Source organism: Mirounga leonina, unplaced genomic scaffold, assembly GCF_011800145.1.
Source record: "Mirounga leonina isolate KUSES-001 unplaced genomic scaffold, KU_Mleo_1.0 Mir_92, whole genome shotgun sequence".
NCBI classification, from domain to species: Eukaryota; Metazoa; Chordata; class Mammalia; order Carnivora; family Phocidae; genus Mirounga; species Mirounga leonina.
Genome location: NW_023270852.1, coordinates 4157301 through 4183246, shown reverse-complemented (window position 1 = coordinate 4183246; position 25946 = coordinate 4157301). Strand labels below are relative to the sequence as shown.

Sequence of the window (25946 nt, the reverse complement as noted above, 5' to 3'; positions counted from 1 at the left end):
GACCCCGGCCCCCCTGCGCGCTCGCCACGGCTCTAGGTCCTGCCATAGAGATAGTACCAGGCACAGAGAACAGATGGACTCCTTCTCGTGTGGGCGCGAGGACAGGCATCACCTGCCATCTCCCCACACAACAGCCAGGATGATCTTTCGGAAGCACAGCTTTCTATCGGCTCCCTGTTTAAAACCCTGCAGCGTGCCCCGCTGCTCTTGGAGAGAAGCTGCGAGTCCGTGACCGTGCACCCTCCACCCCCCGCCACTCCGTGTGCTCAGCTGTGCCGACTTCCTGTCCACGCCTCGCCCCCCTTTCTGCCCCAGGTCTCCGTCCGTTCTTGGTGGCCCCGGCCCCCGCCAGCTGCCTTCAGCCAGCTGCTCCTTTAGAGCTGGGCGTCCGGGGCCACCACTCACCACAAACAGGTTACTTGTTTGACGTCTGTCCCCCCCCCCCCCCCCCAGGGGCTAGAAACTCCATGCTGGCGTGTCTGATGGGTTTCCCAGTAACTAGCACAGACCCGCTGCTTCATAAACCCTCCATAAGGATGTGTTTATTGTCAAAATCCACAGGTGGTTCCACAGAGTGTGTCCCCAAGTGAAATCCTCCCTCTTCTCTGCAGCGTACTCTCTATTCTCTCTTCCCTGAGTCTGTGAGCAGCAAGCATGCACTCCAAAAAAGTTGGGGTCCCCTTCATTTTCTTTCTTTCGTACCAAATGTTCTGATATCCATAGCAAATCTCAAGAGTTCTCAGAAGCTTCTCCCGCGTGCTTCCCCACCTGCCCGTCCTCACTGCAGCACCAGAGCACAGCCCTCCCCATCTCTCGCCGTCTCCGCTCCTGCCTGTCTTCCTCCTGATCCTTAGCGCTCCGGTTTCCCTAGCACTCTGCTCCTGCAGTGTCCAAAGCACCATTTGCTTTTGCTGTTTCCCCACTTACGTGCCTTTGGAAGCTCCCCATTCCCTGTCTGAGAAACACACGGTTGTTAGCAAATCGTCTAAGACCCCAGTAATCTGCGCCCACTTGCCTGTCCAGCTCTGTGTCCATCCCCTCCCAGGCCCCCCTTTTCCACTTCAACCACGCCAAGCCCTCTGTTGTTTCTCGTACCGGACGCGCCTCCGCGCTTTGTACCTTCTCAACCTTCGCCCATTCTAGTCCCTTAGCTGGTCCACCTCCTACCTGGTTTTCCTGGGCAGCCCTCCTCTCCCCAGGTAGATGGAGCTACTCCTTCCTTGGTATATGTGACGCTCTTGGCATAACGGGCCCAGCCCCGCACGGATGACGCTGGATGATAGCGGCCCACTTCCGTGCCTTCCTCTCTCTCTCGAGTCTCCCTTCCGGAGAGCGAAGCTTGTTTCTTGTTTGACTCCCTTCCCACAACCCAGCCCGCCCCAGGCTGCCGAGCCTGCTTGCCCCCAGCCCGACACTGACCGCGGACTTTGCTTTCTAGCAGATCGAAAGAGCTTCTGCACCATCCACAGCACAGGGTACCTGAAGAGCTGGCCGCCCACAAAGATGGGGCTGGATGAGGACAGCGAACCGGACAACGAGGGCTGTAACCTCAGCTGCCTTGTCGCCATCGGACGCCTGCATTCTCACATGGTTCCGCAGCCGGTGAACGGGGAAATCAGGGTGAAGTCTATGGAGTATGTGTCTCGGCACGCGATAGACGGGAAGTTTGTTTTTGTAGACCAGAGGTGAGAGTCTGCGTGTTACCCGTGAACACTAGTCGTGTAAGATTTTCACGTCTGAGTAAAGCAGAGCAGGCTGGGCCATCGGGGTAAAGAGGGAAGGAAGCAATGGGGATCTCTGCTAAAAAAGGAGACCCTTCGGAATATCATCATAGATACAGAGATTTTCTCTTTAATGCTCTTTGGCACGTAGAGATAGCTAAGTAGGTGACGTCATGGTTCGATGTCCATGGCCAGGAGAGAAATGGTAGGCATAGGATGTTGTCTGAATGTGCGTGGAATGTTCAGAACCATGGCTGTGATTAAAATTCTGGAATGTAGGACTTGGAAAAGATGATCTAGTCCTGAGCTGTCCGATGCAATGGTCGTTGGCTATGGTAATCTCATACGGCCATTCAAGTCTTGGTTGAAACTAAGCTAAAAGTTCCTCAGGCTCACTAGCCATATTACGGGTACTCTTTCGCTCTGTGAGGCTAATGGCACAGATCGAGAACATCGCCATTGCAGAAAGCTCCGTTGGCAACACTGATCTAGTCCAGTCTCATTTTTCTGGGTGAGGACCTGGGGCCCCACCTGAAGACTGGCCGCCTCCCATTCACGGCGGAGTATAGTAGTAGACCTGAGCTGAGGACCCTCATGTGCCCAGTTTGCTCTCTGTGGCCTCCTTGAGAATATTCACAGGCTGGTAAGTTTTCTGGCTATTAGAAATAGTCACTACATGCAGGAAAAGGATGCCGCCACTTTTCAAGGCCCTTGTGGCCCCCGCCACTGGAGCTTCTAATGTTTGGCCATTTGATTTAAAAAATTAAAAAAAAAAAAAGTAATAAAATGGAGAAGCTTTGGGTTTCTGTCACATTTTTATCTGACTACTATAGTTACCATTTTTAAGTCTCCGTTCTTGGGATAACGGCCCCTTTGAGAGGCTTTTCTTTCTCTTCCCTCTGTTTTTAGAGTGTTGGTTAAGTTCAGTTGCACAAAAAAAATACATCCACCCAGCTTGGACCTTGTTCTCATCAGCGCAGTGGGGTTCATCCACTGCAGAGATGCTGTTAATTGTCTGAATAACTTTCTTTTTTTAAAAAACTCTAGGGCAACAGCTATTTTGGCATATTTACCACAAGAACTTCTAGGCACATCATGTTATGAATATTTTCACCAAGATGACATAGGACATCTCGCAGAATGTCATAGGCAAGGTAAGCTGGGCGGGTACAAAAGGTCTTAACTTTAAGGTGCCCCCCTGCTTTGAAACTAGTCCACATAAAGGTTCCAGAGAAATCTGCCCCCAATGATGTGGGAGTCAGCCAGGCCAGGAGTCTTCAGGCCAAAACATGTCTGAGAAGAGGCTGATGTTCCCGGGCCCCGTTTATCCCCTCACAGTGAACCCACCTTGGACTGCCTAGCAGTTTCCTGTACATAGGACACCGCGCTTTCTGGAAAGCATCCCTTGTCTTGTTACACGGACCCTGTAAAGATTTGGTATGGCTCAAACAGATCTGATTCTCTCTTCCGTAAAATCCTGCCATGCTTCCTGTATTTCCCTCTTGCTTTGTGGCGTGGGCACATACCAGCCTCCCAAGAGAGGAGCCGGTCCTGAGCCCTTCCCTTGTTCATTCACCTCAGACGTGCGTTTCCAAAGAGGCCCCTTCTTGCGCCTCTGGTACTACAACCCTAGTTCCGGCCCTTGGGCCCAGCCGGTAATTGTGAGAGACTCCTAGCAGGCTCCCTTCTGCCCCACCTTCCACCTTCCACCTTCCATAGCTGTCCTGTTTACGTCCCAATGGATTAAGCTTGATGTCCCATCCTTCCTTAAACTTCCTGCCTTTAAAACCTTTGACCAGCATTCAGGACCTTCCACCTCCTGACCCTGACCCCCCGTCCTCAGCTTCACCCCCTCCCCCCCCCACCCCCGCCTGCAGAGGCATCAGGGACATCTCCTCATTTCCTGCCCCCACCAGGCCGTGCCACGCGCCGGGCACTGCTGGGTTCTTCCCTCCCTCCTGTCCACACACCTGTACTCCTGCCTCGAGGCTCCGATCTCTTCCTCTGCGTGGCTGCCTCTCGCGTTCCTCTCCTGAGGGCAGGGCCGCGTGCTGTCTCCCTTCTCTCTCCAGTGCCCGGCCCGTGAAAGGTGCCGGTTACATGTTTGTGACGTGGAAGAATGAAGTTTGACTAGGTGGGTGACCCCCCTGGAGTCAGAGGTCCTAAAAATGCTGTTCCGCCATCGGGCTTTGTGACGGGGAAAGGACGCGGGCCCCCGGGACGTTTGTTGCTCCCTTCAAGGCTCATCTCAGTCCGATGCCGATAGCCTTCGTTTCAGACGCTGCACAACAGCAAGTGACTCACACGTGAACCGAAAGGCTCCGGATGAAGCCCTCGGAAACCACCCGTTCTCCGAGGGCCCGCGCCCCGGGCTGATGACACAGTGATGGCTCTGGAACCTGGCACACTTAGGATTTGGCTGGTTTCGTATGTTGGCCTGCGGGAACCATATTCATGGCTTCTTTCCATTTTCAGTTTTACAGACGAGAGAGAAGATTACGACTAACTGCTATAAGTTTAAAATCAAAGATGGTTCTTTCATCACGCTGCGGAGTCGATGGTTCAGTTTCATGAACCCTTGGACCAAGGAAGTCGAATACATTGTCTCAACCAACACTGTTGTTTTGTAAGTGTTCTCCCCGGATCAGAAGCTCCCTTGCTTCCGAGCTCTAGGTGCCCGGGGCTCTCTCCCTGGGAAGGCGGGTGCGGGCGGCAGCGAGTACCCCAGCCTTCCCCACGAGCTTGCTGATACCCTCTGAAGCCTCAGGGCTGGCAGAAGCCCACAGGGGTGTTAACACAGAACACGCTTCCAGACGGAGACCGCGCAGGCCCCTGGCTTGGGGAACTGCGCCAGGAGACAGCAGCGTTTCCTGCCCAGTGCAGCAGTTAGCGTTCGAGTCCCGGCGGCCCTGCGCCCTGGGCGCCCCGGTGCTGCCGTGGACGGAAGGGTTGACGGTCCGTTCAGAGCAGCCCGGGCTGCAGATGGCCGGGTGTCCGCGCCCGCCAGGCCGGTGGCCCCAGTGCTGGCAGCCGGAAGCCTGCCTCAGAGGCTCGGCCCCCAGCTAGGCGAGAAGGGAGGGACCTGCTCTTTGGCCAGAACTGCTCCGCACATCTCCTTCCCCGTGGTGTCCGGATCCAGCCCCTGTGGCTGGAGCCGAGTGGCGGGGCGGGCCGGGGTGAGGTGCCCCTGCAGAGTGGCGGGGGAGGAGGCCTCGGAGCGGGGGGCCGCGGGCGGCCACAGGCCCCTTCTCTGCTGGACCGTGTGCCCCGTACGGACCAGGAAGGCCCAGGCAGGCAGTGCGGCCCAAGGCCGGAATGCTGCCCGTCCTGTCCTCAAACGGCGAGGAGCCCTGCTGAGCCACTCAGACAGACACTTCCTTTTCTGGCCTGTCCAGGTCCAGAGTGGACACCAGATACCTTGGCCAAGGTGGAAGGTGCACAGTTCTGAGCAGGCCTGACTCATGTTTCCTTATTGCCACAGAGCCAACGTCCTGGAAGGTGGGGACCCAGCCTTCCCGCAGCTCACAGCGTCCCCCCACAGCATGGACAGCATGCTGCCCTCTGGAGAAGGTAACTCTGGGCTGCAGGGGCATCGGGGCTTGCCCGTGAGAAGCCGCTTTGGCCAGCGTACCCTGTCCCCAAGTGTCCCCAGCCCCCATGTAAGAAAGGAGGCTCCAGGGGATGAGCACTAAGGACGTTGTCCTCTCCTATTCTCTGTTGAGCCTGGAATACAGGGAGCTCCATTTTTGCTTCTCCTGAGGCTGCCTGGACCCTGGAAGCCCTTGAAATAGCAGACTCCCTGCTCCTCTCGGGCTTTCCCCCATGTTGCCCAGTGACTGGGACATGGTGCCTTCTGGTGACTGTCACTGGCTCCAGTGGTGGGCGGAGGGTGTCTGTCAGCACCAGGCTATGCGCTCTACAGAGCGGGGCTCCCTCCCGGCCCCGGCCCCTGCTCTCTGCACTTGACTCATCCTTCCACGGGACCACCTCTGCTTGCATGGCTTCCTTCGGTCCCGTCTCCACCAGGGACTCCTACGTCCGGTCTGTCTCCAGAGCTCTAGGTCTGTCTCTCCAGCTGCCTCCTGGACAGAGCCACCTGGAGTCTCAAAAGCACCTGAAATTCAGCGTCTCCAAACCCAGTCTCTGCACTCCTCTGGTTGCTCAAGCCAGAAACCTTGACTCCTTCTCGCCCGTTCTATCTGAACACGAAATCCTGTCCTTTCTACCTGTTAGACTTCTCCATCTCCCTCGCCTGGATCATTGCAGAGAATTTTCTAACCCTAGTCTCACTCCCCCACCCAATCCCCTTTCTCCACTGTCATTCATTCTCTGTGAAGTGAATGAATGACACTTTCCAGTAACCAAGTCCAAGTGCCTTTTCCGTGGGAAGTGCTTTGGCACCCCTTATCCTCAGGAGCCCATCCAAATCCGTTAGTACAGTACCCAAGACCTTTCAGGATCAGATGGGTAGCTCCTGTGGTGTCATCTGTTACCCCTGCATCCTCATTCATGAGGGATCTCCTGGAGTAGTCTCCCAAGTTTCGTCCCCGCTCCGTGCTCTTGTGTATATTGGTGGCTGTGGGTGGAATGCCTTCCCGTCCTCACCTCTCTGCCAAGCTAATTTCTCGTCCTCTCTCAAGACTCAGCTCAGAGTTAAACTTTCCCAGGAAGCTGCCCCTGGCCCTGGAGGAGTTGGGTGCCTTGCGCTTACCGGTCAAGCTTACCGCACTTGGTTCCAGCCATTGTTCATCTTGTCTGTCACCCTGTTAGACTGTGAGCTCCTTGAGGGCAGAGCTGCTGACTTACCTCTGTGACCCTGGCTTGCATACGGTGGTGGTCAGGAAACAGATGTTGAGTGTGGGAGGGGAAGTAGATGCTTTGCTTTGGTCTCTGATCCTGGATGCAGACTTGAGCCTTCTGCTGGAATGTCTTTTCCTGACAAGCTGTGCTCTGTTGCCCCTTGGGCCGTAACCCGAAGGTTGAACTTCAAGTGGATCACAAGATGAACTGGTTTGAACTCGTAATAGCATTTCTTCCTTGGTTGCCCTTTCCCACTCTCAGATTCCTTTGTTGTAGGTGGCCCAAAGAGGACCCACCCCACTGTTCCAGGGATTCCAGGGGGAACCAGGGCTGGGGCAGGCAAAATAGGTCGAATGATTGCTGAAGAAATCATGGAGATCCACAGGCAAGTAACACCTTCTAGTTGCACCCTTAAACCAGTGGTTCTCTACCCAGAGCATTTTACCCCTCAAGGGATGTTTTGCGGTATCTGGAGACATTTGTGGTTGTCATATCGGGTAGGATGTTGCTGTTAAACAGTCCCGTGGATAGAGACCAGGGATGCTGCTTGCTAAACATCGTGTCGTACACAGGGCAGCCTCCCTCCCATTTCCCCCACCCCCAACAAAGAACTTTCCAGTCCAAAATGCCAGTAGTGACGAGTTTGAGAAACCTTGCCTTAAAGAGTGGAACCCAAACAGGCCAGAGTTAAAGGGAATTCTTTGGGAGACTCAATTTTCTTGTTACTTTGTATTATGACTCAAGGGGCTAATGAGGATGGATGAACACTAACAATACAGGACTGCAGGAGCGGTGACAGTCTGTGATCTGGGCCTTAACAAATCATTAGCTGCTTCTAGTCAAAAAGCTGCCTAGCTTTAGTAATAGAGACCAAGCAGAAGCTCTCTTGAGAGGGCTTCTTTTCCATATGAAAGAGAGGGGAAGTAGTTTACTTGGGTTTGAGTTCTGGGCCTCTACTTGACTGTGCTTAAGAGATTCACTTAACTTCTGGTCTCTGTTGAGTTAAGCCATAAAAGGTGGGTAATAACTATCTCTCAAGGATTGCTTTAGGAGTGTGAGAGGTCTCAGGAACGTTTCTAGAACAGAAACTGACATATGGTGAGTGCCCAAAAATTGTTTGAGTCTTTAAGAGTAGTGATTAAGAGGGAAGCAGTTACATGTTCATCTGAATTTGGGGGATGGAGAGGGTAGTAACCAGGCCCTTAGGAATGCACGCTTAATGGAACATAGTAAGAGAAGGGAAAAATTATTCCCTGCTGCCCCTGGATTGATTCTCTCAGGAGAATTAAAAGCTGGTCTTGTTTTCTAGTTGGCCATAGGGGGGCTCTTATCCTAGTGGGCAGGACCGTTCTGTTCCAACCCTGTGGGAATGGTGGCTATGACCCCTTGGGTCTACTTCAGGAAGATGTCAGGGCAGAGCGCAGTGATAATCAGATTCTTACTGGCCACTATGGACATACTCTGTGCCTTGCTTGAAACCATCCAAGAACAGGGTAAAACAGTCCTTGACCTCAAGGATCTTACAATGGCTGAGAAGTCTATTTTCTTTATGAAAATAGAAAAAGGGGGTGTGTGAGCTGAAGCAAGGAAGGGAGATTGCTAAGAATCCTAATAAAAAATGCCGAAGTTTAGGAAAAAAATTGTAAGACCCCATTCATTGTAGGATGCTGAACGGATGTCCAAAATGTTAATAATAACTTATGTTAATGCTAATAAGCATATGGAAGTTGGATTGGAATAGGAAGAGATGAAGGTGAACATGCTTAATAACCCAGGAATGAGGCCCATCCCTCAGTGATGATACTGTCCCAAAGAAAAATCAGTAATTTAAGGACTAGAAGATGAAATAACAATGAAAAGGCAATGCCAAGATGGGGAACCCAGGAAAATAGTGGTTTCCTAGACATAAGTAAAGGAAGATGGGAGACATTCAGCAATTTAGTAAGCGATTAGTACCCATCTGTGTGTGCTGAGAGTGCATGGCATATAGTTGTATCCTGCCTTTGAGGAGCTTATGATCCTGGAGAAAGCTTATTCACTCCCAAGTCTACAGAACCAGGCGGCGCAGGCCAATGGCCAGAGGACTGCTGGGCACTTGGGAGCGGGCTGCCTGGGTAACCCGGAAGCTGCATTCGTCCCTGTAGATGCTAAGGGCCTGGTGGTCACACAGCTGCCACCGTACGCAGGCTTCCCCGCCAGGCCGTTCCTTCCTCTCCTGAGCTCCCTCAGCCTGACGAGCGTGTGTGTGGGTTTACAGTTCTAAGATTTTCTCTCTGTTAATCTCCTATGAGGAGAAACCCACCAGCTGAGAGGGCCTGGAACCCCTGTTCATCACCTGTTGCTTTTGAAGGCGGTGGGAACAGTTGCCCTACTCCTACCCTTCCTCCTCATCCTTCTACTCCTCCTACTGCAAGGCTACTTTCTAGGTGTAGCTGAGCCACCCCAGCACCTTCCATTTCCTAAGAGTATTCACTAGCTGAAAAGTGTTTGTAGGGAAGAGGATAAATCACTTGCTGTGGTTTCTAGTTTATGGTATCAAAGATAGAGGTTGAACTTCTCAAGTCCCCTCCAGCTCTGAGATCTAGATTCTATAAGAAATGAAACTGGCCACTTACTTGAAACTCAACAACCTGAAATCCAAACTCTAAGGCTTTGTCAGTGAGATGCTGGACTCCAGGGACTGCAGTCTAGATCAGGTGCCTGTGGGGTAAGGAACAGCTTCTCGCCTGTTTTTGTAAACGTAATGTTATTGGCACACAGCTACACCCATTCGTTTCCATATTATCTATGGCCGCTTTCAAGCTACAGTGGCAGAGTTGAGTAGTTGGATCAAGACCTTCTGGCCTACAGAGCCTAGGCAGTTACTATTTGGCCCTTTACAGAAAAGGTTTGCCAATCCCTATTCTAGTTCTTCATCCTTCTTCGTTCCCACCCCCCACCCCTGACACCCCACTGAAGAAAAGGAAAGGCAATATAACTAACTCCTCTTTTCTCTGACAGAATAAGAGGGTCCTCACCTTCCAGTTGTGGCTCCAGCCCATTAAACATCACAAGTACACCTCCCCCTGATGCCTCTTCTCCAGGAGGCAAGAAGGTAAGGCTGATGACTCTTTGACTAAGGTCCTTCTTAATCCGGAGAGCCTCTCGCCCAAGTTCTGAAATGTTGGGGGTGGGAGTATGTGATTACCATTGTGGTTGCTGAAACAAGTTGGACCCTCTTTTAAATAAAGGCATCTGTGTGAGTTTAGGTATAAGGCATTTGGGTGGAGCTAGAGACGTTGCTGATATCCTTAGTGGATTTATTCCATGTGAGTAGGGGAAGGCAGAAAGAATGTTCTAAGGAATGGGGAGGCCACTGCATTGAGGGAACAATTCAAGAGCTCCCATGAAGGAAGGATTAGTGAGTACCTCACAGAAAAAAATTATCTAGTTCACTGCCAAGAATTTTCAAGGGAGAAAATATCACTAGTCTCTAGTGCAGGCACGGGAAACGGTAATACTAAGCAGGAGCACTTTGGTGCTTTGGAAGGCAAGCCGTGCCTTCGCAGCTGCAGACTACGTGGGGGCTCTGCTGCCTGGGTTTCCTGTGATAGGACAGCACTGGGTACAAGTACTGTATCAGTCGCCAGCGCTCATGAAGAGTTGGCTAGAAGATGACACTATCAATAAGCTTAGAAACCACTCATCTGTTTTCATCTTTGCCAGAGAATTTACAAGTGTAGAGCCATGTTAATTGCAAATCATAAATCTGTAGTGCCTGATGGTAATACAGGTTAGGATGATCCAGAAATCTTTGGCCATAGTCTTCCTCCCCCTACCTCCCAAAACATACAGAGAGAAAGAATATTGTAATTTACATAGACAGGACTCCTAAACACAAATTGTATCAAAAGCAGGATATGGGTTTTCCGAACTGCATTCCTCTGAGGCTCAGGTTACCAGGAGCTGTGGTGCTACCAGGTAGGATGGGGCAAGGGTGGTTAGTGAGTAGAGAGGGCAAGGACTCCTGCTTCTACCAGGGTGGCTTTATTTTATACGGGAATCTGCTGTAAAAATTTCTGTTTGAAAAGAAGTTTTGATTCTACCCCCACCAAAGGTTTCAAAGTCAATAAATTAATGGGTAAGAGTGATCAGTGAAAGACAGACCTGGTCTTGAAGCCTGGCCTTGCCATGTGCTAGCTGGGTGGCCCTGTATAATTATTTAGCCCTACTTTTGTTTTATAACAGGGCTCCTATAGGTTAGGACACTCAGCATCTTTGTATATGAAGTCCTGTTATGAGGTAATATATGTGAAAGTGCCTGGCTTTTGGTAATGACTCAGAAGATAGCACCAACAGATAAAGCCTAGGCTTGGTACATCCCAATCCCTGTTTACAGGTTTTTCTCTTAGGCCTGTTCTCCTGTTACATCCCTAGGTCCTTCCTCCATATTGGATCCACCATCTCCTTGGGGTGGTATCCCTTTCTCTGCTTCTCAGTTCAACTTTTAGGCACTTGACTTCCTGGTATTACCAAGAATCCCACTACCCTGTTTTGAAAGGTTATCACGCCAATATAGTGCTTAAATATTACTCAGGGAACTTCTATGTACATTTTCTCATCTTAGCCTCACAACTTTATAGGTGGCAAAATCTAAGCTCCCAAATATTAAATGCTGGGCTAATCATTTAACAAGTATAGCCCCAAACTTAAAGTCAGGTCTCTCGACTTTTGATTCTTTCCACACCAACAACTTCAGAGATCTAATACTGTACTCTACGTCACAAAACCCCAAGTATTGTTGAGGCATTAATGGAAAAATTTTTTTCTTTGGGCTTACAAAAATGGATCTGGCAGAAAAAATTTCTGAATACATCCTGACCCTCAGCAACAGGATTTGTAAGAGTAGCTTAAACAAGACGAGAGTTAGAAAGGACAGCAGATTGTACCAAAGCCAGGAGAGTAAAGGTGGCACCATGCTTCCAGCCCTTCCCAGTCACTTTTAAATTGAGCAGGTCCAAAAATGAGCCATTTAGCTTGACCGTTACTTCATTCAGGGTCAAGCTAAAAAAGTGAGGCTCTGAGTGCACCTCCTAGGTTCCAGGAGTCTGGACATCCAGAGGCACTAAGGCAGGTTCAGTTAAAGCAGCAGCTCCCTGGTGCTGAGGGAGGCAAGATCCTTTCAGGGATCTGCAAGGTCAAAATTATTTTCATAATCGAAAACATTTTTTTTCCTCTCACTGTGTTGATACATGAACTAATAGTGCAAAAAGCAGCGTTGGGTAAAACTGCTGGTGCTTTGGCAAAAATCATGGCAGTGGCACCAACCAGGACTAGTAGTCCGTGTAGTCTTCACCACCATATACTCACAATAAAAAAAAAAAAAAACAAGCCGGTTTCATTTAAGGATATCCTTAATAAGCAGTAAAAAGAGTTTATAACATCCTTGAGTAAACCTTTTTAACCCTGTTACAAACTGGGAAGTATGCGAAAAGCACTTGTGCTGCATGCTGAAGTACAATGGTCCGTCGTCTCAGGGAAAAGCACCCGCGTGCTAAGTTAGAGCTTAAGGAACTGCTCTTGTCAAGGGACACCACTGTTACTATTGCAAACTATGCTTGTTCAGACTTGGGTATTTAGCGTACATTTAAATGAATGAACTGGTGAGTTCAAGGAAGACAGCTGACAGTATCTGTTGCCCATGATAAAACTTAGCTTTCAAGCAAAAAGTAGAGTTTTTGGAAAACTTGTATCTGCTACTTTGAACTCAGCAGCTTCCCAAAACTTACTATTACCTCATCATCAGAAATACCTTTTAACAATGGGGATGTTTTGCGTTATAATAAATGAAATGTGTCAGCATCAGCCAAGTGTTTTCCAAATAACCAATGCAGCAAGATACTTCAAAATCATGCAAATGTATACCAATGGATTTTTATATAATAGAGTACAAGAATTTCATTGATACGGTTTCCGATTCCGCACTGCACCTAATCTTTAAGAAACTTCACTTGTTGAGTTTTGACGTAGTATCAAAGACTACCAAAGTTATTGGAAAAAGCTATTAAATAGGACCTCCCTTTCCCAACTACATACCTGATTTCCTTCATACACTTCAATCAGACATCTAAATAGACTGAAGAAAATGAGAATCCTGTTAAATCCTATTAAGGCAGACATTTGGTTTGCAAAAAAATTTTTTAAAAATGACTTTTCTTTTTGCTATTTTAGAAAAGCTATTTTTCTTTAAAATGCTATTCATGTTAACATCTAATAAGTTTATTAGATTTTAAAAATTTATTAGTTTTAACTTCAAATATAGTAAATATAAATACATGTAAGCAAAAGTTCTTTGGAGTTCTCAATTCTTAAAGGTTTCCCTACCAAAAAGCTGGATTGGGAAAATAAATTTGTAATGCCACCTACTGGCAAGATCTGAAATCACTGCCTCTCCTGAAATCTAATCAGCTCACCAAGGTAATTTAGTCCTTGGCCTTAATCATGTGAATAAGGTGATCCAAGATAATCGAATGCTCTAGGGATTTCATTCAGCCTTTAAAGTGCCTGTGTGGGTTGAATTATACCAAGAAAATACTTTGGGAAGAGGTTTTTCTTACTGTGACCATTACTAACAGTTTCTTGTTTGAAATCCTCCAATAGGAAACTGAACACTTTCCCCCTACCTTTCCAACATGCTTCATTTTCTTGATGATCTTGAGTACAGTACTGGTTGAAACTGTTGATATGAAATCTTCACTTTTGCTTGTAGATTTTAAATGGAGGGACTCCAGACATTCCTTCCAGTGGCCTACTACCAGGGCAGGCTCAGGAAAACCCAGGTTATCCATATTCTGATAGTTCCTCTATTCTTGGTAAGTAGCATTATTACTCCTTTCCACTACAGTGAGCTTGCACAACATCTGGCATAAAGTTAGTTTTAAGAACTGAATGAGTTGGGGCGCCTGGGTGGCTCAGTTGGTTAAGCGACTGCCTTCGGCTCAGGTCGTGATCCTGGAGTCCCGGGATCGAGTCCCACATCGGGCTCCCTGCTCGGTAGGGAGTCTGCTTCTCCCTCTGACCCTCCCCCTCTCATGCTGTCTCCCATTCTCTCAGATAAAAAAAAACCAAAAAACAAAAAACTGAATGAGTAAAACAAGCTAGTTCTAGATAAATTTGATAAAAACCAAGTTTAAAGGTTTAAAATTGGTTTAAATCTTCAAAGTTGAGTTTAATGGTTGAGTTCGGGGGGAGGAGGGAGCCTCCAGGTTTGTCACTGGAGCTCAAAAGGAGACTCCAGCAGCCTAGATACATACAGGCTCTTCCCCCCACCTGGGCCGTCAGCTCTTCTTTGGGAGAGCTGATGAAGGTTCAGAGATGAAGCCTGGAAGGATGATCAGTAAGTATTTCAGCGGGTATTAAAAGTGGTAGAGTTTGCTTCTCCCATCTCACCCATCTTTTTTGCTATTTGTCTTTCTGGATTTTTTTTTTCCCCCCTAATCCCTACTTTCCTGTTTCTTTCCTTTCGTATCTCCCTCCTTGTAACTGGTTATGTCAGAATATCAAAATGAGGTCAACTCAAATGCTTTTAATCTTTATTGCATTTTCAGCGCTTTGTTTCTAAAGAAAATATATTATGGCACTGCAGCTCCAAAAGCCTTCTCTTCCGCCATTCCCACCTTCCTGTTAAGAACACTGTACTTATTAAAAGTGTGCTTAGGAACTGCTTACTCAAGTTAAACATGCTCTGGTATTATGACCGACCGGTCTTTATCTCCCCCTACAGGTGAGAATCCTCACATAGGCATAGACATGATAGAAAACGACCAAGGCTCAAGCAGTCCCAGTAATGACGAAGCAGCGATGGCTGTCATAATGAGTCTCTTGGAAGCAGATGCTGGGCTGGGTGGTCCTGTTGACTTCAGCGACTTGCCATGGCCGCTGTAAACACTACATGTTGCTTTGGCAACAGCTACAGTATCAAAGTGCATTACTGGTGGAGTTTTACAGTCTGTGAAGCTTACTGGATAAAGAGAGAACAGCTTTTATGTACTGTCCTCATAAGAGCCATCTCAGAGCCATTGATACAAGTCAATCTTACTATGTGTAACTTCAGACAAAGTGGAACTAAGCCTGCTCCAGTGTTTCCTCATCATTGATTATTGGGCTAGCTGTGGATAGCTTGCATTAATTGTATATTTTGGATTCTGTTTGTGTTGAATTTTTTAATCATCGTGCACAGAAGCATCATTGGTAGCTTTTATATGCAAATGGTCATTTCAGATGTATGGTGTTTTTACACTACAAAGAAGTCCCCCATGTGGATATTTCTTATACTAACTGTATCATAAAGCCGTTTATTCTTCCTTGTAAGAATCCTTTACTATAAATATGGGTTAAAGTATAATGTATTAGACAGTTAAATATTTTTAATAAATGTTTCCCTTGTTCTATAAATACTGTTCACATTTCAAATAGAAAAAAATCCCTGTGCTGCAGGGCTGGATCAGTTTTCTACCGTGGCTATTTCAGGACAAGCCATGCCAGTAACATTTACAGTGCCTTTCTGGCCTGTGATAATCATTCCAGGACTTAACATAATTTCCCTGTTAGCTTAGCTGTACTGTTAAAATAGTTATCCAAATTATTATTATGTGAGTACAGTGATGTTACTGCTTAAACACAAATTTCAAATCCTATGAAATTACAAATTCAAGATTAGTTGTAACAAATGGGCTGCTTTCCTACAACTCCTCTACGCCCACGGTTGTGTGGCTTAAGTGACCCTGGACCCAAAGCACCTAAGTACTTCCATCCACTTCCTTCTTGAGTTGGGCCACAGAGTATTTTTTTAAAAAGCATTTGCACTAATAGTTTGCTTAGAAAAGCAGCACAGTATGATGGACAAAACACCGAACCAGTGTCAGAAACTGGTTCTGACACTTAAGGTTATCCTATAACCTAGTAAAGTTATTTCACCCTTCTTAGGTTTGACTAGAAAATGTTCTTTTTTCAGTCAGACACTGCTGTGGATTTCTAGGGAATCCAAGTGCTTCATCACACACAAACCAAATCGGGAGTTCCATGAGCTACTCGGTGGTTTCTACTTATATGGATGCCAGCAAGACAGGAAATCTAATTATGAGACTAAGGATCTGGTCAAGGTGTCTATAAAGTTGATCAGAAACATTAAAACAGTGGAATTTTATTTTGATGAAAAACTTGAGTTTACAATCATTTAGTAAATGAAGAGCAAACACTTCATTTTCCTATCCCATAACTCTTAAGGAAAAAAAATTAGTAAATAAATATCTGAACAGATTAAGGGTAAGGCAGACTGGATAATAAACCACCTCTGATATTCACACTTCCTGCATGTGACTCACTCTAAAAGGGCAAAAACAGCATTGGAGAGAAATAAGATACGGGCATTGGGTCTCCTCCAAATCATTCAAATCAGCCCAATGATAAATACTCCTTTTTTGCCCATCATAGGCAGCAAACTATACACATTTTACTGAAGGAATACTTTGATAGAAGCACTTATTTCAGTTATATTGTGCATCACAACTATAAAAATGGCTTGAACAGTTCCATTTAACCACCATTTATAAAGTGCAACTATATAATATTCTACATTTTATCTGGGGTGTGATGAATATCAATCTAAGCTGAAAATACCCCAGGTGCCAATTTTCACCACTTCTGAAAATATCGAGATGTGTGAAAAAGGACTGTTCCCCCATACAAAGAACCAATTTCACAAACCTACTGGTAAACAAATACATTTATATAACTGGAACCTCAGGATGCTAGAGTTGTACTCATTTAAAAAAACCATTCAGCTACCTTTGGTCTTTAAAAAAGCCTACACTGCAATATCCTAAACATTGGCATGTGCATCTCACGATGAAGAGAGCGGCCTTGCAGTGCAGAATGTGGAGAGTGCAGCGTCACCGTGAAGAGTAGCATGCTATGGTTTCAAGGAACATCAGCATCACAGCATTGGATTCTGTGCATCAGGATCGAGGTCATTGTTGCCAGAAGGGGGATGGATAGGGAGAATATCCAGCTCATCCACTTGTGGAGTTGGGTGCATGACTACCAACTGGTCCTGGGGAATGTCTGCGGCAGCTGCTGCAAGATTGGTGATAGATTTACTCTTTACACACTGAAAGTCTACGTGCCGACTCTTTCCTTCTTCCTTCTCCCAGGACATTCGAATAAAGGGTCTTTGGACATAGTTGTAAATCACTTCTGGGCGGCCCCCAGGCCTTTTCTTTACTTTTTCTTTGTAGGTAGGATAACCTGGAGGAGAGAAAAGTTTTAAAAACTGAGGATACACACATACACAAGCGTGCACACAGTCCTGCACACTTCTCACCCAAGTTAGCCTAAAGAGGGTTTTTCGGCTGTAGTTCCTGAACAAACAAAACAAAGAAAGGAAACCAATATTCCATCTGCTTGGTCATCAGTTCAACAGCCAGACACAGAAATCCTACTGATGCAATTCACACAAGCTTCCACCATCCTCTCAGCCACTCAATACACCAACCACCAGAAAAATATTCTTGAAGTAAAAACCTGAAGGGGATAGGTCCTAAATACAATGGTATGTAGTCTGGTGCATCTTGGGCTCTACCTGTGTATCCCTAATATCCCTGAACCCTTCCCTTCACAGGATTATCTGGCCTCGAGGCCTGCAATTTATTGCCACATTAGCCTTCTAATTTCCTTAAACCTAAATCTCATCTTTATATTGCCTTCGGTTTTTTTCTTTCCTTTTTTTGTTAAAAGATAAAGAGCTATAGAGTTCTCCAGCTTCACTGGTTCTAGGTATACTTCTGCACCTAGGTCAGCAAAGCCAATATTTTAAGCCCTTTATCATTTTAACACTACTCCCAACAACCAAGCAGTTCATTCAGATTGGCAATTCCAAAGCTGATTAATTATACCTTCCTCTTCTTGGATAATTACTGAAAAGTAACAATTAGTGAAGACAATTCTAGTTAGGGAAAAGTTTCAGTCATTTATCAGTAATGCAATTTTTCCAAAGATATATACTACTTAGAAACTATTATAAGTCTATCCCTCCCTCCTACTAGCAAGAATTGCTAGTTTAGACCAGGGATTGGCAAACCTTTTCTGTAAAGGGCCAGATAGTAAATATTTCAGGCTCATTTTCAGCTTCTCTTGCAACTACTAAACTATGCCACTGTAAAGTGAAATCAGCCACAGAAATACATAAATGAATATGTCTATGTTCCAATAAAACTTTATAAAAAACAGGCAATGGTGGGGGAGGACAGGCAATGGGCTCATGGGCTACAGACTGTATTGGAATCAGAAAAAACTGTATGTATGTGGCTCAGGGGCAAGCAGGGCTAAAAATGTATTAAAGACCCTCTGTAGAATGTATTCTTTGTTTCACACTTCCAGTCAATACCATCTGAAGGGCAGCACTAGAGTTCAGAAAGGTCTCCAGCTCTATTCCCTTGTCCTTGATTCCTCTTAGACTATTAGTCTTTTTTTTTTTTTTTTTTTGAAGATTTATTTGACAGACACAGCGAGAGAGGGAACACAAGCAGGGGGAGTGGGAGAGGGAGAAGCAGGCTTCCCGCTGAGCAGGGAGCTCGATGCGGGGCTCGATCCCAGGACGCTGGGATCATGACCTGAACTGAAGGCAGATGCGCCCCGACTATTAGTCTTTAAAATTCCCACCTCATCATAGTCCAATTTGTCCTCCACACAGAATCACCACTCTGATACAAGTGTAATCAATCATATTACCTCCTTGCTTAAAAACTACCAATGGTTTCCTCATGCTTCAAGGGCAAGTCCAAAGTCCTTCACATAATGTATAAGGCTTTTTTACAACCTGGTTCCAACCTTCTTGTCATCAAGCTTCAGCTCAAATATCTCTGCCTGAGAGAGGCCTTCCTCATCCTCCTAATCTGCAGTAGCTTCCAGGCGCCTTCTCTCTAGCTCTGAAATCAAACAGCTAAATACCACTATTTACAACATGACAGAAGACAACACACACTGGTGAAGCTAATGTGTCAACAATTCCACTATGTTTTTAAACCCAAAGTCTCTTTCCCTTCCTGCCAAGATCCTATTTCTGGTCATTCTTTCTCCTATGTCTTAGCAGCCCGTTACTGTGATCTCCAACAGCTCAACTGGTCATTGATCAACACCATTATCTTCATTATCAGCATCACAAACATTTGCTGGTAAATCACTATGTGACAGGCCCTGTTTTCAGTGTTTTTCAGGTATTAGTTCATTCTGTCATTACAATAACCCTATAAAGTACTTATTAATGCTCCCATTTTAGATGAGGAAACTGAGGCACAGAGAAGTTAAGTGCCCTGGCCAAGGTCATACAATTATTCAGTCATAGGATGTGAACACAAGTAATGTGGCTCCAGAACCTTTAATCTTTACACTATGCCACGTTATGCCAAGGGAAACACTTTGTTCTTAGTAAGGACACTTTAAAATAAAAGTATCTGACGTGGCATCTGGAAAAATCCATTTAAATCACAAAGTAAAAGCAATCTAAAAATGTATGCATTCAAAAAGCTGAAATTAAATTTGAAATCTGTATTTAATTTGAAAATAAGTTAATTTGAAAATAAGTATCTTAAGAACCAGTAAGCTACTAACATGCTTCTACATGCATTTTCAGATAGTAGTTTTTAGTTCTGTTGGGCTTTGAGGAACACCAACGATCACTAATGGGCAAAGAGCCCTGCCAATCTTACGGGAACGTGTACACGTGTGCCCAAACACACTACATGGGTTCAGGCAAAAATGCATCAGGTGATGACCTATGACAGAAAAGACAAATTCACTTCTCCCTGTTGTTAGGAGATCTTATGGAATAAATAATAATTTTTTTTTTTTAAAGATTTTATTTATTTTTTTGACAGAGAGAGACATAGCGAGAGAGGGAACACAAGCAGGGGGAGTAGGAGAGGGAGAAGCAGGCTTCCCCGCGGAGCAGGGAGCCCGATGTGGGGCTCGATCCCAGGGTCCTGGGATCACGACCTGAGCCGAAGGCAGACGCTTAACGACTGAGCCACCCAGGCGCCCCTAAATAATAATTTCTAATGGCTTTCTATCTTTTCAGATAAAGGAAGTTAAGTTTTGTTATTTATAGGTCTATTGCATGAGCATTCATTCAGTCATCATTTGAGTTTTCACAAAGTATGCATTTCTCAAACTATATTCTAAATGGGATTTTGATTTTTAACCTTGCTTTTTTTTTCCAAAAGAAAATTAATAGAAAGTAATGAAAATGTCTTACCTTCTATTCCCAATCTAATCTTCTTAAGACCCCTCTCCTTCAAAACTGATTTGGCCACATCTCTGTTTTCAATGTACTTGAAAAATCTATATAATTTTGTGCTATAAATAACTGGAAACAAAAAAACAAAAATATTTTATTAAAATCAAAGTACTTGGGAGATGAACTTAAAATTATCTTGATCATCAAAGGGGCCTGACAACCCTAAAAGCCCAAATGGATGCAGTGATGCGAAAGGATGACTAGCCAACATGACAGGATAATTCAGTACAGTTAATGTATAAGCAAATGTCTACTTAAGTTGAAACAAAAAAGCTTTAATAATCAGGTAACCCAATCCATAGGAAGAATCTCCTTCTGAAAGATATATCATATACAAACTTATTGCAATAGGATCTGCCCCACATTCTTCAAATAAGAACCAAAAGAAGATGGCAATATCACATCATCATCAAGCGGGCAAAGTAAAGGACTTTGCTGTGATGCCTACAAGGCCTTGTCTGGAAGGGGAAAAACTGCATTGTCAGAGAGGACAAAACGGATACATCTTATATTTCATGGATTGAGCAACTATTAATAATTCCCCCAAAAGGCAAAAACCCTCCCCACAAACTGTTTTCAATTCAGGCGAACAGCCCCATTTAATACTGATGTTAAAAATGGCAGATTCGAGCATGTTCTGCCTCGGTTAGTCTGTTTAGAGCAAACTGGCTTTGCAAAGGACATTCCACTGACAACATGTTGAGTCTTCCAAATGTGCTGGGAACTTCAAGGACTTAGACTGATGGACCTTCCTCGCCTTCTCTCTTTCAGGTGGAGTTATCTCCCTTAAAAGGTGAACTGCAAAGGTTTTTTCAAAAAAAGAAAAACACACTCACAAACCAAACATGCTGGTTTAAGAGCCAATAAAAGGAAAATACGTATACAGATGCTACTCAGGGGGTAAATTTGTGATTTACATCCTTAAGATTACTGATATTTTAAGATAAAGATTTGCTGACATCTCAGAATGGATGGTGTCATAATGTCACAGTTCGGAAAATCAGGCTGAAGAGGCTGTGCCTCCTCAAATGAATCTTCTTTAGGTTGAAACATGTTGGCACGAAATGAAATATTTTTAGACAAATTAAGTAAAAATGTTTCTAGTCCTTTTTAAGCTTCAAAGCTTAAGATGAAAAACAAGAAAACAAACCAAAAACACAGACATGGAAAGTACAACAACTGACAAGGACAAGCCAGGTTTACCGTAATTCCTCTATCACTAGAATGTCATTTCTGTGTTCCATAGCTGGGACCACTGTCCCGGAGTCAAACTTCTTGAAAACTAAAATGCAATTTATTTTGGTTTGTTCATTCCTCTTTCTTAGTGGAAAATAATTTAGTATATTTCTTTTAATTTTGGTTAGCCTTTCATTTTCCCTGTGTTTTGTTCAACTTTTTATTCCACATATTATTACAGAAAACTATTGTCAGCAAAGAAGCTAGGAATGAAGAAATACAACAAAAATGTCTGATACTGCAAGTTCAGAGAAGAATCACAACACTCATTAAGTATATCATGCAAAGGAAACATCTCGATGTAAATTCTGAAAAGTGCTACCATAACTTTATGTTAAAATAATCTTTTGAAAATCTTTAGAAGTCAAAAAGAAAATCCCTCGGAGTCTGCTTTGTTTTGATTTTAGACAAGGATAAGTAAAATGAAAAAATGAGATATTAAGCATTCTGGGAACTTCCTATATTTCTGTATTTTTTTACTTAAACTGTATTCTTTACCAAGTCAACAAAGACCGGAGTACAGAACAAGATGCTGGCCTATTTTTACCTAGTTCCTCAAATCATTCTTTTAACTCTGTCTTCTCAAATCTATAAAACAGCTCAAAAATACTATACTGGGTTCATCAAGAAAAATAATAGAAATTTTCTGACAACCAAAAATTCAAAAGCTCTAATCAGAAAAGGTTTGCAAGTATAGTAAGGAAAAAGTCATTGTTGCTCAAGATAAGCTGTTTTGGTCAGAAATACCTAACTATAGTTCCACAAAGCTTTCAAGAATACCTAACTATAGTTCCACAAAGCCTTCTGAAGGGTCACTATATCCTCCAGGAACACATAGGATACTAAAAAGGAAACATGTTAGAACTTAAAGTCACCCTAGAAATCAATGTGTTGAAGCTTCTCATTGTATATACAAATAACAATTCATCCAAAAAACCAGCTGATTGTTTATAATCTATTTACTCTAGAATCTACTTCCTAGACGACTTCTTTCTAAATGCAAAGAAAAAAATCCATCAAGATCCAGATACTCAACAAAGAGCAAACCGTTTCTGTGCACGACAGGGATGGGCAAACTTTTTCTGTAAAGGGCCAGAGAGTAAATATTTCGGGCTTTGCGAGCCATGCGGTCTCTGTTGCAACTACTCAACTCTGCCATTGTAGCGCAAAAGCAGCCATAGACAATACATAAAAGTTTATTTCTAAAAACAGGCAAGAGGCTGGATTTTGACCCACAGGCCAGAGTTTGCTGACTCTTGGCGTAGGTAAGAGTTCAATGTACTTTCTTTATAAAAACTGTCCTATGATCAGTATTCTAAAAGATAAACACAGAATCTGTGATGATTCAAGAGAGAGAAAACATGTCACAGTACTTACTTTGTGAATACTCTTCTCCCATCTGTGGTGGATACTCTTCATCCCAATCAACCACATCATCATCTGTAAGGACTACTATGTGGCATTCTCTTTCCCCACTCTGGGCACTAGCTACCATGAGAGGCAGGATCATTTCTTCCAGGTAAAATTCAAACTGTCTACGAGCACCATCATTTGATAACTCATGCATTAGGGCACCTGAAATGAAACCCACAAAAATATCTTGATTTTTTTTTTTGATGACTGATGAGTAAAAGAGCAGAAGCAACACACACACAAAACATTAGATTATTTCGGCATCTACTGTGCAAACCTAGAGACAAAATACAGTGGTTATTCTTTAGTCAATAAAACTTTTCCTAGGAAGAGATTTTACAAACTGTAGAATCTTACAGCAAGAAGAGCCAATTAAAAGCATCTAACACAAGCTCCTTCATTTTATACTTCAGGAAGTGATCTACCTAATGTTATAAAACAAATCTGCGAAATGAGAATTTAATTCCCCACCCTCACCCTAGCTAGCCCAGGGTAGTTTTACTATATCATGTTGTCTTCCATCAACATATGCAATTATATTTTAAAAGTATATCTTAAGGATGTTTTCAGATTGTCCATATGAACTAAAATAGCTCCCATAATTCCATATCCCATGTTTTCTTTTTCAGAAAATTATGCACAAACATTAATATTTCAGCATAGGAAAAGAAGTGAACTGGCTTTGGGATAAGGAAGGCAAAGGCCAAGCAAAATACAGCATAGTACAGGACTTATATAGCAGACCTGACCCTAGAAGTCAGAGGGGTATAAGATAATTTCGCTTTACCCTCAAGTATAGACATAACGAGTAACTTCAATTTCCCAAATACACGATCACAAAATCACCTGCATTGACCTAATTTTTTTTTTCCCTATGACAATGGCAGTGTCCTATCTCCTATTTAAGGCACTACTAGTTCAGGAACTACTGGGAAGGTTAGAACAGGAACTAGAATTCAATCTAATCTATAGTCTCCCAAGGGAGAGCATTTTCCCCCTAAAACAGGCTGCTAATTATGTATTATTAATAATATATAGTGATATAATAAGTGATTAAGTAATTCATGGCATTTTTAGCCATGCCTCTCTCTAGGCTGGCTACTTTCCATTATGACTTATTTTTCATTCCCTTGATTGCCAAACTCCTAGATATATCAACACGTTCTTTTTCCTTTAACTTTTGAACCAATTCCACTACTCAAAACTGCTCTCAATATATATTGTCTCCAAATGACCTTTAGATTGTTACAAATAATGAACACCTTTTGATCCTGTTCTTATCTGACTTCAGGGCTGAATCTCTTACAGGGACCACCACCCTCTTCCCAAAACACTCTCTTCCCTAAGAATCTCTGATGCCATTATCCCTGGTTTTCTTTCTCCTCTGGATGTTCTTTATCATCTTTGCCAATCCTTTCTCCTCTAGCTGTTCATTAAATACTGATGTTTCTCAAAACAATTTTCTTTTCCTCTCTTACGTAACTTATGCTGGTAATTCCCAATTTTATTCCACTAATTCTTGTCTTCTATATTCTAGATACATTATATTCAACTACCTTCTGGAAATCTCCACTGGGATGCTACTTCACAGGCACCTCAAACTCAATATATTCAGAAGTGAATTTAATCCTATCTGCCTCTCCCTGCAGTGTTTTCCAAACCAGTAAATGCCATCATCATCCATCCATTTCTCAAAATCATTTCAGAAGAGTGCAGGCACATAGTAGAAACTTAAATACTTGTAGAATTAATATATGAATCCTTGATTCCTCTTTCATCTCTTAATTCAACCATTCCCCAAGCCCTATCAAGTCCACCTCTTAAATGCACCTTGAATTGTGTCATTTCCTTTTCTGGAAGACGCTAACCAAAGATAACTGCAGAATCTCTTATGCCACATGCTTTTCTGCAATGGGAAATCTCCTCCCTGGAGGTGGAGTCTAATTCCCCTCCCCTTTAACCTAGGCTGGTCATACTGACTTGCTTGTAACCAGGGGAGCATGGCAGAGGTGACAGTGCATGACTGCGGTCTAGCTTTGGTCCTGGGTAATGCTCACTCTCCAAGTGCTTCCCTGCTGAACCCAGTCTCCAGACTTGGAGAAGCCCAAGATGCATGCAGAGGCCACATGTAGTCCTAGCTGAACCCAGCCTTTGAGTCGTCCCAGTGCACGCAGCAGACTTGTGAGTGAAGAAGCCTGCAGTCTTCTGCGTCACCTCAGCCCTTCAATTATTCATAAGATGAGGCCTCAGACATCGTGAAGCAGACACAAACCACCTCTGCTGTACCTTGTCTGAATTCTTGACACACAGAATAAAAATTATACTTTATGCTAAGTCTGGAATGGTTTGTTACATAGCAATACTTAACCAGAACACACTCCATCCCCAATGCCCCCACTAAATAGTAAACTAGAAACACATAGCTGATACTTAAGAATTAGAGATAAAGTATTAGGGGATAGGGCTTGGGGAATAAAACCTAATTACATTCCCCCAACATTTACTTTTGCCCCTGTGTAATTCATCTTCCCCACAGCACCCAAATTATGCATCTCCTCTAGTTTAAATCTTTCATGGCTTATACTATCCTTAAAATAAAAGTCCCAAATCCTCAACTTGGTCCATACACACACACACACATACACACATACATATATACACACATATATATCCTGCACATAAATTTAGTCTGGCCCATATTTCTCTCCTGAACTTTAAACATGTATACCCAGTGCCTCACTAACCACTTCCACTTGGATGTCTAATAAGTATTTCAAATTTAACATGTCCCAAATCAAGCTTCTGAATTTCTGCTCCCCATGAAGTCTCCCGCATCTCACTTAATGGCAACTCCACATTTCCAGTTAATAAAGTCCTCTTTCTCTTCCCCATCTCATAACTCAATCACCAAGCAAATCCTGACAACTCTGCCATCCAATATATCCAGAATTTGACACCTTCCACTGCTTCCACCCTGATTTAAGCCACCACTATCTCTTACTTGAATTATGGCAATAGCTTCCTAAATATCCCTTTACTTTTACCTTAATTCCCCTCGCAATCCATTTCCAACACAACAGCCAAGAGTAATTCTTTTAAACCACAGTCAGATCAGGACTACAGCACTGCACAACTCTATACTAAATTCTGTGTAAACAGTGCTCCCATGAAATGGTACAACCTTGGAGATCATATCACTCCTCTGCTCAAAACACTCCAATGGCTTCCCACATCACTCAGAGTAAAAACCGAAAGATTAGGGTCCTACATGACCTAGGTCCCCTCCTACCCTCCATCTCCTACTACGGACACTCTTAACTTACTTCACTCCAACTCTTTGCTACTCTCAAACGTGCCAAGCAAGCTGCCTCAACCCTTGCACTCATTGTTACCCTCTGCTTGAAATTAAGCTTTCCTCTCCAGTTAAGGTTTCTCTGGCTGCTCTA

General features: G+C 44.2%; 2 protein-coding genes across 21 annotated transcripts in view; one reads left to right on the top strand and one right to left on the bottom strand.

The window, feature by feature from the left end:
• ARNTL (aryl hydrocarbon receptor nuclear translocator like) overlaps positions 1-14908 on the top strand; it is a 99079-nt gene extending 84171 nt beyond the window's left edge. For 14 of the 16 annotated variants that reach the window (XM_034995373.1, XM_034995369.1, XM_034995374.1 and 11 more), the window contains 8 exons: positions 1439-1685; positions 2769-2875; positions 4197-4347; positions 5203-5291; positions 6798-6906; positions 9522-9615; positions 13270-13372; positions 14284-14908. In XM_034995373.1, coding sequence (XP_034851264.1) covers positions 1439-1685; positions 2769-2875; positions 4197-4347; positions 5203-5291; positions 6798-6906; positions 9522-9615; positions 13270-13372; positions 14284-14444 — 1061 coding nt within the window. In that variant the 3' untranslated portion in view covers positions 14445-14908. The remainder of the gene's footprint in view (positions 1-1438; positions 1686-2768; positions 2876-4196; positions 4348-5202; positions 5292-6797; positions 6907-9521; positions 9616-13269; positions 13373-14283) is intronic. The other 2 variants (XM_034995376.1, XM_034995378.1) reach the window with 1 other exon arrangement.
• A 760-nt stretch (positions 14909-15668) lies between these two features.
• Positions 15669-25946, bottom strand: part of BTBD10 (BTB domain containing 10) — a 75923-nt gene continuing 65645 nt past the window's right edge. For 3 of the 5 annotated variants that reach the window (XM_034995383.1, XM_034995384.1, XM_034995386.1), the window contains 4 exons: positions 22465-22662; positions 20545-20649; positions 19810-19920; positions 15669-16805 (listed from right to left, as the gene is read on the bottom strand). In XM_034995383.1, the coding sequence (XP_034851274.1) occupies positions 16495-16805; positions 19810-19920; positions 20545-20649; positions 22465-22662 (725 nt within the window). In that variant the 3' untranslated portion in view covers positions 15669-16494. The remainder of the gene's footprint in view (positions 16806-19809; positions 19921-20544; positions 20650-22464; positions 22663-25946) is intronic. The other 2 variants (XM_034995385.1, XM_034995387.1) reach the window with 1 other exon arrangement.